This window comes from Chenopodium album, chromosome 5 (genome assembly GCF_948465745.1).
Source record: "Chenopodium album chromosome 5, dcCheAlbu1.1, whole genome shotgun sequence".
In the NCBI taxonomy this organism is placed as follows: Eukaryota; Viridiplantae; Streptophyta; class Magnoliopsida; order Caryophyllales; family Amaranthaceae; genus Chenopodium; species Chenopodium album.
Window position 1 is genome coordinate 78,712,141 of NC_137838.1, and position 14,065 is coordinate 78,726,205.

The window sequence follows — 14,065 nt, forward strand, 5'->3', positions numbered from 1 at the left end:
CAGCATTATAGTTACTACAGGAGAAAGTTTAAAGTCAATCATTTCCAAAACTTGCACGAAATCACACATGAGAAAAAGAGTACGCATCATCAAATATAAGAGTAAAAAACAGGTTGAATCCCATCATTCTCTCTCCTAAACAATAAATCCAAAGGCAGGTGAATTCAGATTGTTTTACAGGTCAAATGATAATGACTTTTGTGGGCCAAGACAAACTTTGCATGAAATTTTTTCAACATACTTCATTTTCATGTCTAAAAATAAGGCCATACAGTATATAAACTCAACGAAAGCTACTTTCTTTCATTACAGCTCAAGTATGCAGAGGTTTGAGCTGCCAGAAAGGCGACTTCGTTCTTATTCGTATTTTCGACTGTCAATCATCGGGCAACAGTCAAACCCATCATAGTATTACATAGCTCGAGTTTTTATTCTGAAATTTGAGTTCAGGAGTTTACAACCTTCTGGTCTTGAAGAGATAAAAGACATTTCCTCCAATATGGAGGGGATTAAAAGGTGTTTCTGAACATATATCCTTTGACTTGATACAATAATTACACAATTGTAGCAAATCTGTTTTCTTAAATAGCTACAACTAGATCTGATTCTATTGTTTCAATAGAGATTAAATTGATCTTGTTGCCAAGTAAACCTAATTCATAAATTAACAACAATAAAACAAATCACTTTGAAAGCTTCCAAAGCAATTCATTTGTTTAATTATTCTCGATCATTTTGATGAAATTCTTAATTATCCCTTTACCTTCTGGAGTGAGAACACTTTCAGGATGAAACTGGACTCCCTGAAAATTAAATATGGAAAAGGTATTAATGGGACAATTCCGAAAAGAAACCATGCACAATTAAAAGGGCGAGCTGTCAACACAAAAATGCCTCTCTCAAAAACCATGGAAGTTACCAAGAGACCACTTTATACAAAGAATGGGACCAGCATATGTTTATTCATTCTTTCTAGTGCATATTAGCGTATCTTTGATTGCAATGATCAAAATGACTAACTCACACCTGTTTCTTTCAGAAAAACAAAATTATTTGATTAGTGAGATCTGTTCCCATATCTCCTGTGTCAACACTCATCAATCTCCAGTTTCAACATACCATAATCAATAATTGTAGATGAACAAAGCAATAGACTTGGTTAACAAATGAATCATTTAAAACTAATTCAATAGAAAGCCCAAGAAAAAAATTGCTCAAAAAATTGAGACATTAACATCCTCAAACTACAAAATGCGAGGCCAGGACTTGTTCCAGTATGCATGTCTCAAAGTGAACTCAACTTATTGGCCTTCCTTTCTGAATGGGGACAGAACTTTTTGTCTCCTTCCCTTAAAGATCTTTCCTTTTTGAGTGTTGGGAGTGGGGGTAATGGGGTAGAAGATGGCATAGATCTGTAGACAAGTTTTTACCTGTAAATTTTTGTATTCTTTATGGTGAGCAGCCATGACCAACCCATCCTCGGTCCATGCAGTAATTTCAAGCTCATCAGGAAAGTTATCTCTGGTAATTACAAGGCTATGATATCTAGCAGCAGTAAAGGGGCTGTAACATAGAGAAATTTCTATCATTAGAGTCTGGAATATACAATAGAAGGTACATTTTCGGAAACATGCAAGTTAATGCACGTGTAAAACATAGCTATCTTCATTTTCCAGTAGAACACAGCTAGAACTATTTGTTTTTCTTTTCTTCTATTTCATTAAGAAAAGAAAAAACTAGTTTTCATAGAAAATCCTTAATTAAACCAATTATCTTTATCAAGTTAGCACTTCAAACTATCCTACAGACATGGTGACAGGATGCAGATAAGAAGAGCAATAGTAGGAGGCTCCATTCCTATAACCTAACATACTTCAGTGATAGAAGAGGGTTAGCATGCTGAAACACTCAAACAGAAGGCGACCTACAAAAATAACCTAACATAGAAGCATAGCTTAACTTCAATCAATGACAATCCACACACACACACACATACACACAAAAAAAATGCATAGCTGCAATCCTGTAAAACTAAATAAAAAGAGCACTACAAATCGCCTGCATGATTAAATCTTGCTATATAAATCAATTACTACTCCATAATTGGATCACTTGTAGCAGTGTAGCACCTCTATATTCTGATGCATTGCTCCACATCTAGACTTTGATCATAATAATACACAACAAAGCACTTACTTGGGTAAACCTGTAAACAAGCCATTGCTCCCCTTCTCATCATAGTACACAGGTGAGCTTTTCCCATGCACAACTCCATATGGGGAACGCACAACCTTCCCTGTAAAATTATTATGGTAACATGACTTATCAAAAGGAAAATGGCTCTGCAAGCGACAAACACACACTTGGAATGGATACATCAGAAACAGTCAACAAGTAAGATGAAACTGCAGTAAACACTCCAATATATTTTGTACATAAGTCTGGGCTGTAAGTCTTTACGAGTAATATAGCTTTATTCTTCCCATTCAATAATGTATGAATGACAAGTCGATTCCTTTATTGACTCCATAAATAAATTCAAATTTAGATGATAAACACATGATGGCACTCAAAGCCATGAAATCCCTTTCCCCACTAATACAAGTACATTCCTTTTAATTGCAGGTATACCTTTCTTCTTCGAATCACAAAAATTCACAATAATTCAAGCATTTCATTCAGTACTGGTAACTCCAGTATATTCTTTTAACATCACCAGTAAAAGTTAAAACAGCATCTAAGTTTCAAAACTTCACGCCAAGAGCTCTGGACTCTTGAGTAGAGCATTTTAACCTCATTACATGCTCATCCTCTATAAAAAAAAAATTAGAATAATGTAAGTCCAGCTAGATATGTTTTGACCTCTTTAGAATTTGTAATTCACAAATCACAATGTGAGTACACCCCTTACCTGCATAATTATGTTTAAACACAATGAAAACCTCCTAACGCTTATACTAAATTACAGTTGTTACGAGCCAAGAAAACAATTGCCTGAAAGAATAAATTAATGACACTTTATAACAGCAATACTGGCAGCAGCATAGGTAGACAGAGAAGTTTAAGCAGAATGTGAAGCAGCATCATCTAATATTCTAATTTACAGTGTAAAAGACCCTCTAAGCCAATTGAGAAACAAAAGTGAATTTTTACCTCCAAAAGCCTCTCCAATGCACTGCAGGCCCATACAAACACCAAATATTGGTACAGTGGGTCCCAATTCCAAAACAAGAGCTAAAGAGATTCCTGAGTCTTGTGGTGTACCTTTCAATGGAAATGCATGAGCATTTTGTTAACAAGGGCAACTATAATTAACATTGTTAACAAGGACAACAATAGTTAACATCAGCAATCATATAGTCACATATACATACATGAATCGACCACCCTTCAACCAAGCACTTGGACTTCATCTTTCAATCGAAAATAAACAGAACTTTTAGGTTTCAGAAGACAGAAAGAAGTACAAAATGTCAGAAGTATCTAAAGTATATAAAAACTCTACTCCTCAAACAAGAGTTGTTGTCCAAAACTCAGATGATGATGTGATACATTCTATCCATGTACATGAACTTCATCACGTTTAAGTAGTCATTAGATTTTCAAAGCCCTGTCAAACTTAGGATCCTAGTACTCAGCCCCATCACTTACTTAAAAAGGAAACTAGAGTAGGAAAACAATTGGATGTCTATGAAGAGACACTTCTAAAAAAAAATATGTCCATTTATCTAACATTTGAACCCAATTAACCAATTGACATAAGTTTATAAATAATAATAAAAAATAAAAATAAATAATTTTTTTTTCCTGTTCTCCTAAGATGTTGCAATCCTTACCTCCTAAGAGTTTCTGCAGCCAAAAAAACATTAACCTGTTCACAAAGATTCAGCCAAAAAGATATCAGAGATGATTTTGAGTAAAAAACTCGAGGCTGAAACCCTCATTTGTGAATTCCAAGGCTTCAATTTGTCTGTCTCTCTTGCTTACTATTCTCATCTTCTTTTTAATTTTGCAGATTTCTATTCAAACAGTTCAAAACTATCAAGATACAAAGTACCAGATAACATGTATAGGTTCGGATCTTCTACCAGGAAAATGAGATCATATACCCTCCACCCCCTTACCCAACCTTCACAATTTCCAATTGTAATCTTAAGGTCAAGATTTCTTTCACTTCCACTAATCTATTGGGGAAAAAAATAAAGGATGTGGGACTTGTATCAATTCCACACCCAACATCACTCCTATGCATCTGAAAGGACTCCACCTTTAGCAGATATATTGTAAACCTGAGATATTGAGAGACTGCTTCATGATTAAACACACACTGAGCGTTGGTAGCTTTGTAATAATAAGGAATGTAGCCAAACTATATGATCCATTTAAAGGTAGTCCATTACCATGAAAAAGCAAAATAACAAAAAAAAATATTACTCCAATCAAAATGGACATATTGTACATAGATTTTTAAAAAAAATTAAAAACATAAACAAATAAATAAAAGAGCAAAAAAGCTCACCTGGACCCGGAGATATAAGGATTCCCCTTGGATTTTTCCTGGTACGACAGTTTGAACAGCATAAATTAACTTTAATCTAATTGAAGAAAAGGAAATTTAATACAATGCTTAAAACTTCAGACACACTTGCAAGCAACAAATTAACATAAGAAAAATAAATAAACTCAACCACTCTTCTCCCACCTTACCTTTTCAAATCTTCCACAGAGATCTCGTCATTTCTGTATACCTCGAAATTCGTACCTAATTCTCCCACATACTTGAAAATGAAAACAACATAATATTTAAAGTTAGAAAATAGCTTTCTTGTAACCAGCAACTTAAATGTCTGTTTATGCAGTAACTTTAAACCAATCTTCAAAGTCTGAAACTTAAAGCTCAGATACACTGATACAATATTCAGATAAAGCAATTATGTCAGAAGGCTACTTAGGTCATCAATCCAATCTGTATAAGAACACAAAGAAGGAAGCTTGGAGTATACTCTTGCAATATCCACAACAGAGTTTGGAAAAATAAATATTTCAAAAGGCAGATTTCTCAGGCATTTTTAACTTTTGCAAAACGTAACAATGACTGAAATCACAAGACAGCAGCCTTATTCATGAAGAGTCTTTATGGACAAGGTAAAGTGACCAAACCAAGAAAAGAAGAAGGGGGAAACCCCCACCTAGTGGGATGAGCAATAAACCCATGACCATTAGTTTAAGGCATGAAGGTGGCCCAACCAACCGGGGAAAGGGGAGGAAAGGAGGGGGGGGGGGGGGGGGGGGGGGGAGCCCCACCTGGTGGGAATGTGGGACAAGCATCAAACCCAAGACCATCAGGTTAGGATAGGAAGTGATAACTATTCCTCCAACTAAAGTTCAGTAGTTCACTATTCATAAAGAGTATCAAAGCTCTAAGAAAAGGGAAACAATCCATGCTTGTTACCATTTATCTTATTACTAAAACAAACAAAGTTATAAATTTTGACCCTTCAAATTTGTAAAACCTGCGACCATTACATTACATCAACACAAGGCTAGTAGCTGTAGCTCAAAACTTAGTAATCAACACCTTTCCATGATTGAACAAATCTTGATACTATAGTTGAAAATCAATATCCATGTGACTTCCTATTTTCATTGAAGAGGATTTCTAATGTCCTGTTCTCATCATTACAACCCCCTAAACAATTATACATGCCCCAAGCCTTACACTCTTGTTCTCACTAAAACTCAACCCCCCCCCCCCCCCCCGGGTAAAAAAATTATGTAATTAGGATGCACACGTGACCCAACTGAGTCAAAGGGGTAAAGCACCGTGTATTACTAGACTACAGCCCGAATACCATAGCTATAAAAGGACACAAAAACATTAATATGATGGTTGGACATTTCAAACTCTATGAGAAAGACATACGAGTATGAACCCAAGACAGACACCAGATATCTGGAATCCAACTGGCAATTAATAATGATAATTCCTAACACGAGATTGACGAGTTGTGAGTGACGCAATAACTATCAACCAATTTCTAAATGCCATGGTGTACTTTGGACTATAAACACCTAGTTTTATTATTTCATTTACTGTCACTCTTTTTGCAGCTTCTCAACTAAATTTAAATAGAAATCTGACAAGCAAAACCAACCGTATTTTCCGTTACTACCTACTGATCTACACGTGCCACCATATTGTATCAACCGATTTCCAAATTCCACACTGCCATATGAAGAAAATACAACAAAATTTTGTATTTTTATTTGATTCCCGTATTATTGTTGCTTCTTGACTCAATTCAGTTATTAGAACATCCACATTTGTCGTTAATATTTATAGATGCAAGTCATGCAACCATTTTGTATCAACCAATTTCCAAACCCCCATGATGCACTATGGACTATATACTCTCTACAATTTTTGGAATTTTGCTGAATGTCCATCACAAATGATTCAATAACTGAATCTTGTGCATTAGCTGCTTAAAAAAACACCCTTTTCTCCCTAGCTAATTATTCAGCCATGACCCGCCCCCCCCCTCCTCGTCGTCTTCATCCTCATCGAATCCGCCACCTCCAATGCAATATATAATACTAACGGACCTTCTAAGCTCAAATATATATTTACATACCAAGGCAGAAAAAGGCAACAAATACAAAAATCATGAAACTCAAACCTCTAAAATCAAATAATCCTCACTTTATATAACATGCTCTAATTCCCAATGCTCTCATCTTCACTTTCAACAGAACCCAATGCATCAATCAACCCAAATTCCCGCTTATAAGGTACATTCATCATTAGTATGTCACAAGCAAAAATAATATTATATGAAAATCAGCAGAAATAAATTCACACAAAAACAAAAACATGCAAAAAAATAAATCTATCTCAATCAACAATCCAACTTTAGATACAGCAAAATCAGAATAAAACAAACCTGGCAAAGATTATAAGTGAAGCTATCATAATTATCAATGACAACGAAAGGGCGAGAATCCACAGCCTTAGTATCCGCCGCAACAGCCTTCAAACCACCATTAAAATCACCTCCATTTTTAATTGAAAACTTCAACGAGGATGATTGGGCGGGAAATTTTCGAGAAATTAGGGATTTGAACGAAGTTTTGATTGGAGAAGTGGTGGGAATTTGGCCTAATGTATGCATGGTGGTAAGAATTTGGATGAGGGAGAAATTGGGGAATTAGGGTTTTTGAGAAAATTTAGGAGAGAGAAAGTTTAATTGGAGGGAAGAGAGGAAGCTCAGGAGTAGGAGAAGGCACAAAATCTGTAGAAATAACTGTTTTTTCTCCTTGGTTTTTTGAAGGAATAATTTCTTGGTTTGATATAGAATTAGGGACTATGGCTAAGGTGCACCGAGCAACATAATATGATCCGGATGCATTGAGCTATTGAGTGACATACGTAGTATATCGGTATATTATGACTCAGAGAATAAAGATTTCGCCGCAGGATTTAAACTTTTTACACAATTAGTTTTAGTACTAGGTAATCCCTATGCTATTCTCGAGATGTTAAAAAAAGAACCGCTTTAGTATAGTACTCCGCATTATATATTAGACATTTTGAATCTAAATCATACCTATATCTTAGAATATCAACCATTTCCATGTTCAATAGTCAAGATTGGCATCACCATGATTAGAATATCAACCATTTCCATATTCAATAGTCAAGATTGTCATCGCCATGATTGACAAAGCTAATGAAGTACAAATCGTCAATGAAAAGTCTCTTTGATTTATGGAGTATGTAGTTTATTAATTTATTTATGGTTAAGGTTTTCTTTTTGTGTAATTATTGATGTTTATGACTTATGAATTTTGAGTTTGAAGCTTGTTTCTTACAGAACTTTTAATTAAGTCTAACATGTCTGTCATATGCTCTCATTCTTTGATTTTAGGTTCATGAATCATGGCATTGTTGAATTGGTCATGAATCATCGTATGAGAACTGAAGAAGAGTTATCAAGCTTTCAATTTCGCAACAAAAAGGAGTAATAATTTTAGCATTAGTGTTGCTCTACCTCATCAAAATTTCTTGTTCATCACAACATACTACACACCGAGTACTTAAAGACCGATCACAATCAAATTCTGTAATAAATTGACATTCATATTTGGCTCCCAGCTCCCCATGTCCCCAAGGACAGCAAAAACTGAACATTTGAAGTACAGAAACACCAGGGGAAGATCCTATATCTCCTATCTAAGTTTCATCTACCAAAAAGAACAGTCTCACACCAAAATTCGCTATATCTTTAAGAAGACTCGACGTCAGATTCTTCCAACCCTTCTCTATACACCTCAAAATCATCACCTCTCAAACTACAGATCAGATGAAGCTTGAATGAAGTCATCTTCACTCCAAGTAGACGCTGCAAACAAAAAAGTTCAGTGAATTATATGGCAAGAAAGTAACACGGTCTCAACAATAGCAATACTTGCAACACAATTCAACATAGCTTATAACATAATCCAGCAACTATTAACCACAAAATAGCATCCCTATGGTCCTAACACCCACCATCTTCTCAATCCTATAATGAGTCCAATCTAGGTTTCATGAATTTATTGATCTATATTTGTGCCACATCATCAACATCCACCAATAAGTTATAATCGAGTGGGACACATGACAAGGCACAAATTGGAACATGTCGATGTAAATCCCAGCCCCCTCCAACCTCCCCACTTTGGATTGCAAAAAAGAGAGAACTCCTAAAAGAAGTACATGTACGCAGAGCAGAAAATGTTCAGATGCCAAGCATGTGTACGCAGATAATTCATTGGGAACTTCCTTTAAAAAAAGGGGGTCCAAATCAATCTCAAACCTCAGCTAGTCAACTCTCTAAAAAGACCACAGCTCACTCTACCTATAAGAGCTTCGCATCGAAAAAAATCTTTTGTTAATCGTTATTTCCACGGGTGTGGGTTCGCTAGAATATTTTCTTTCATATAAAGCTATTCTGAGGCTCTCTTAAGCACACCAAATAAAAGTAAGACTGACATTCATTACAATATACATCTAACAACACCGTACACAGTGTATAGGTAGTACTGTAGTAGAGACAGTAGAGCATGAAGTAGTGACACTAACCAGGATACGAGATGATTCGGGAGACAAAGGATTCCCTTCTTCACAAACAACAAAATCTGAAATAAGCTCTATCACACCTGCCATGACAATAAAAACCCAATTAATGTTCACAATTTCTTTTTTCCTTTGAAATTTATTTGGGGTGTGACAGAGATCCTGAACAATTAAAATTGCAAACCTTTGTTTAATCGCACAGGCATCCCTTGCTTGCGTAGAAAGGGCTCCATCTCATGGCTGAACTCAGTCAGAGGTCCTTCTTTAAGCTCCACCTGTAAGATTCATCATTTGTCCGATTAAACAGACAAACATACGGCAATGAACTTTGGATTCAAGTTTCATGTTATATACAAAATATCCAAGAGCTAGACCACAAAAATGATGAGTGATGCACAGAAGACTTATAGCCTCAAAAATATTCTTGAATAATATCATTTGCATATACATGACCCACCAATGCAGCAGAACAAACTAAAAACTGAGAAACGGTTACTATATACAAAATACAAATTAACCTTCTCGGTAGCGAGACATCCTGTCCTTGCAAAATCAAAAACTTCAAACTCTTCAAATATTCTGCAGACGAAGCCACAAAAGCAACATTTAGAGGAGCATTGGCACATCAAATTTTAAAAAGCCACGTACTACTTTCAATTGCTACTCGATGCAAACATTGAAGCAAAAATCCCTTGCAGATTTACAGAAATAATTTTTAAAAAAATAAATAAAAACCAGCCCATCGTTAGACAGTCTTTTATCACCCGAACAAAAGGGAAAGCAAATCAGCTTGTCCGCTAAATATTGCATTAATAGATACATGAAATGAAAAGGTAATAAACAATGACAGAAACAACTTTAGAACAATTTCTCATGCATACTTTTTGACCTCTTCCTCTGACATGTCTGTAAAGAAAAGACCGGTCTCTCCACGCAAAAACTGCAAAAACAGGAAGCAAACAAAGAAGAAATGAAACAAGATCACAAACTGACCAAGAAATGTAAATTAGACAAATAATAAGCAGAACATTACCTTTGAAATTTTATGAAGACCAGGTTTAATCTCATCAGAAGCAGAACGACCTAAAGCAATCTGCATGACTTTGTTCGATCCAAGAAAGAATCTGAAATAGCGAATGGCACAATTTAATCATCATAAGTCATAACCAACACATAGAACAACCAGCAAGAAGCATGACTAATAGAAGTAAAATTGCTTCATATGATTCTTGATGAATTTGAATTAAGAAACCTAGCTACACATTGTAATTTAACCAATTCCACAACCATGTCAATTAGTCCCTACTACACGCCTACAATGCTCATTCAACTGTGATCATTACACAGCATAACCATTGAAAAGACCACTCAAGCATTAAGTACAGTACATAATATGTATCAAAAATTCAATCTTTCACCCCTAAATATGTCAAACATCAAAATAAAGTATTATCGGACTTCATAACAAGCACTCATATGGAAAAAAAGGCGGTTTCCAATCATAATCACCTGCCGGAGGACTTGATAGAATCTCTGAACTGTTTGAATTTAAGATTCCTCATGTTCTCGAAAGCAAAGACGTAAACAGAGGGGAACTTCTCTGCTGCTTCCCTTATTGAGTTAACAATCACCTCCTTATGCTCTCTTCCCTTCTTCTTTGTCTTTGATAAGGTCACTGCATTTTCAATTTAATTTCAATTTCAAATTCACAAAAAACCCATCATTGTCTCAGTAATCACTCTCTGTCCCACTTCAATTTTAAAGATAATAATCTAAACTACCCAAAATCAAATATTGAACAATTACAAAAACATAAAATTATACGATTCACTGATTAAAAACACCAAAAATCATACAAAATTGAAAACAAAATATAGAAAAAAGATGAAATAACTACAGCTGGTAGAACTAACAATTGCATAAATTATATCAGATGAAAGAGTGAGCTATAATTCTTCTGTTTCTTCACAGTATAGCAGTACATAGAAATTCTTAATACATTGAAAAATATAATAAAAATCAACAGAAGAACTTAATAAATAGGGAAAAATACGAATGTAAGGCTAATGAGAGAAGGAGGAAGAGAATACCTGCGCGATTTCTTTTGGATTTCGGCATGTTTGGAGAAGAAGAGAGATAAAGAGGACTGCGGGAATGAGGAAGAAGAAAGAGGGGACTTAAGCAAGAAAGGGGTTAGGGTTTTATAAATTCAATTTCATTTTATATTTTTATTCTAACATAAAGTTGCCTCTAGGCTAGACTGCTAGAGCGTTCAAAAATCGGTTCGGATCGAAAAAATAGAGAATGGTCTGTTCTCTTCTGTTGAAATTCAGTTCACTTCAGTTCGGTTCAGTTCAGCTCTTAATTTACGTCTAATGATATTGCTAATGATATAAAGCTAAATTTCATTCTTTTAAGCTCTTATTATAACAACGACAACAACAACAACAACAACAACAATAATAATAATAATATTAACAATAATAATAATAATAATCAATAAGTAATAAATAATAATAATAATAATCAATAAATAATAATAATAATAATAATAATAATAATAACAATAATAATTGAAATAATAATACTAATAATAATAATCAATAAATAATAATAATAATCATCAATAAATAACAATAATAATAATAATAATAATCAATAAATAATAATAATAATAATAATAATAATCAAAATTAATAATAATAATAATAATAATATTAATAATAATAATAATATTAATAATAATATTAATAATAATAATAATAATATTAATAATAATATTATTATTAATAATATGTACATTTGTATATACACATATGTATAGTAATAAATAATCAAAGATCACTAATCCGTAGTTAGAAATCACTAATTAATAAGTTCAGTTAAGTTCAGTTCAGTTCAGCTCAGTTCAGCTCAGTTCAGTTCAGCTCAATTCAGTCAATCGGAACAGGCCCTAAGTGGATCGTATTAAACCTACACTGCTAGACGAGAAAATACAAGTCAATATTATATATCAACAAAATTTGTTAATATAGGGGTGTTGCGGTCTTTTCAACTATGTTAGTGAGGGGTAAAATTGTAAGAACAAAGATTCCAATTCATTCTCGTATTTCGAACCCTGTAATCATCGTCAATTCACCTTCAACCAAGGCAAACTCTTGTGGATGCCTTCAATGAATAATGAAATGTTCATCTTTAATGGTGAAGCAATGAAAGCTCATCTTTAATGGTGGCAACAATGGAGGAGTATAACACCTTGGGGTTAATTATACCCTAAATTACTCCTTCTTACTTAGGGTTATCGTTTAATTTGGCGGAGAAGCCACCGTTGGCAGTGTTTGATATTCACCGCTGGTAGTGTTTGATCAGATTGATGTGCATTCTTTTATTGTCAACCATGTCAGGGAGAGAGGTGGGTAACAACATCACGATTCACTTTGGGGGCATTGTTTCTCTCTCCTCCTCTCTAGATTTACCCACAAATTCGCACAACGGAGTCCACCTCATCTTTTCATAATTTTATCAATACTTTTCATAAGTTTTGCCTATTATTTACAACACTGCCATGATATTAACAATATTTGTTGATATCTGGTATCAAAGGGGACCGGCTCCGGCTATACTAGACAAAAGATATTTGGTTTGGTTTCTGGGTTAAGAAATTCGAATTTTATTTTTTAAATATTTTAAGAGTCGATATTTTTTTTAAAAAAAAAAAACTTATTGTTATAAACCTTATGTGCAGGTTTAGAACCAATTTCATTTGGCCAAATTATAAACCTCTATAAATTTGGCCCATAATCCTTGAGCAATATGATAAAATCATGATAGTATCAAAGAAAATAATTAATACTCCATACAGATTTACCAATATTTATTTTTAAAATTAACCATGATTTATTACATCAATTGTCAACCAGATCCAAACAATAGTTGCTTGAATAAAACACATTTAAACGTATCTTCCCCTATTATCCGCACGTACAAAAATTAGCGGTTTAGTACTTACCGAGTAATGGTTAGTAGTACGGAGTTCTTCGTAGATAATCTAATATATCATATAACTAATATATAAAGCTAAACTTTTAGCCAGGCGACGAGGCAGCGACACTTGGCGTTCCAACTTTTCACCAAGTGTCGTGCCACGTAGGATAGAGTTTTATAGAATTCAATTTGTAGGATAAAAAAGTTAGTTTAGAATTTTATTTTAATAAAATTTGGATAGAATTTTAGGATAAAATTGTTAATTTAGAGTTTTATTTTTTATAAAGTACCAATATTTTTATCATAGAATTTTATTTTTTAATAAAGTACACATTGAATTATATCATTATTGAAAGTACACATTGAATTATATCTTTATTGAAAAAATAATTAGATTATAACTCTCATAAATTATCATATAAATTTATTTTTGTATCATAGTATTTTTCTGGAGCGAAGGAATTATTTCAAAATGTACCTCATTGAGTTTTAAAAGTTAGTTTAGAATTCTATTTTGAATCAAATTTTGATAGAATTTTAGGATAAAATTGTTAATTTAGAGGTTTATTTTCAATAAAATAAAATTTGAGTGTCGCACCACGTTGGATAGATTTAAATCGACTTCATAAACAACCCGGGCATCGCAAGATAAACTTTTAGCCAGGTCACGAAACAATGACACTTGGCATTCTAACTTTTCGACAAGTGTCGCGCCACCTTGGATAGATTTAAATAGATTCATAAGATAAAAAAGTTAGATAAAAATTCTATTTTCAATCAAATTAGATAGAATTTTAGAATAAGAGGGTTAGTTTAGAGTTTTATTTTCAATAAAATACCAAATAATAAACTTATAATTAGGCCACAAGACAACATCGTATAGCATTTTAACTTTTCGCCAAGTGTCGTACCACGTTGGACAAATATAGATAGACTTTGTAGAAAAAAAAAGTTAATTTAGAA

At 33.7% G+C, this 14,065-nt stretch overlaps 2 protein-coding genes across 2 annotated transcripts; both read right to left on the minus strand.

The window, feature by feature from the left end:
• Positions 1-517: 517 nt before the first annotated feature.
• On the minus strand, positions 518-7,387 carry LOC145632433 (anthranilate synthase beta subunit 1, chloroplastic-like). Its single transcript, XM_081684810.1, has 7 exons — positions 6,945-7,387; positions 4,708-4,778; positions 4,520-4,557; positions 3,154-3,264; positions 2,197-2,296; positions 1,431-1,563; positions 518-803 (listed from the first exon to the last, which is right to left on the minus strand). The coding sequence occupies exons 1-7, from the start codon at positions 7,170-7,172 to the stop codon at positions 717-719; spliced, it is 768 nt and encodes a 255-aa protein (XP_081540936.1). The 5' UTR covers positions 7,173-7,387; the 3' UTR covers positions 518-716.
• A 617-nt stretch (positions 7,388-8,004) lies between these two features.
• On the minus strand, positions 8,005-11,350 carry LOC145632435 (uncharacterized). Its single transcript, XM_081684811.1, has 8 exons — positions 11,209-11,350; positions 10,628-10,793; positions 10,152-10,242; positions 10,000-10,058; positions 9,637-9,697; positions 9,303-9,393; positions 9,125-9,201; positions 8,005-8,402 (listed from the first exon to the last, which is right to left on the minus strand). Exons 1-8 carry the CDS (start codon positions 11,234-11,236, stop codon positions 8,286-8,288), a joined length of 690 nt encoding a protein of 229 aa, XP_081540937.1. The 5' UTR covers positions 11,237-11,350; the 3' UTR covers positions 8,005-8,285.
• Between the last annotated feature and the right edge of the window lie 2,715 nt (positions 11,351-14,065).

Bases quoted from the DNA above. Each gene is read 5' to 3' on its own strand.
- LOC145632433 (XM_081684810.1), bottom strand. From the start codon at position 7,172: ATGCATACATTAGGCCAAATTCCCACCACTTCTCCAATCAAAACTTCG. The intron at 2,297-3,153 runs GTAAAAATTCAC...ATAATTTTACAG, and splicing joins CATTGGAGAGGCTTTTGGAG to GGAAGGTTGTGCGTTCCCCA. The intron at 1,564-2,196 runs GTAAGTGCTTTG...TCTATGTTACAG, and splicing joins TTGTTTACAGGTTTACCCAA to CCCCTTTACTGCTGCTAGAT.
- LOC145632435 (XM_081684811.1), bottom strand. From the start codon at position 11,236: ATGCCGAAATCCAAAAGAAATCGCGCAG. The intron at 10,794-11,208 runs GTATTCTCTTCC...TTGAAAATGCAG, and splicing joins ATCCAAAAGAAATCGCGCAG to TGACCTTATCAAAGACAAAG. The intron at 10,059-10,151 runs GTAATGTTCTGC...CTGTTTTTGCAG, and splicing joins GTCTTCATAAAATTTCAAAG to TTTTTGCGTGGAGAGACCGG.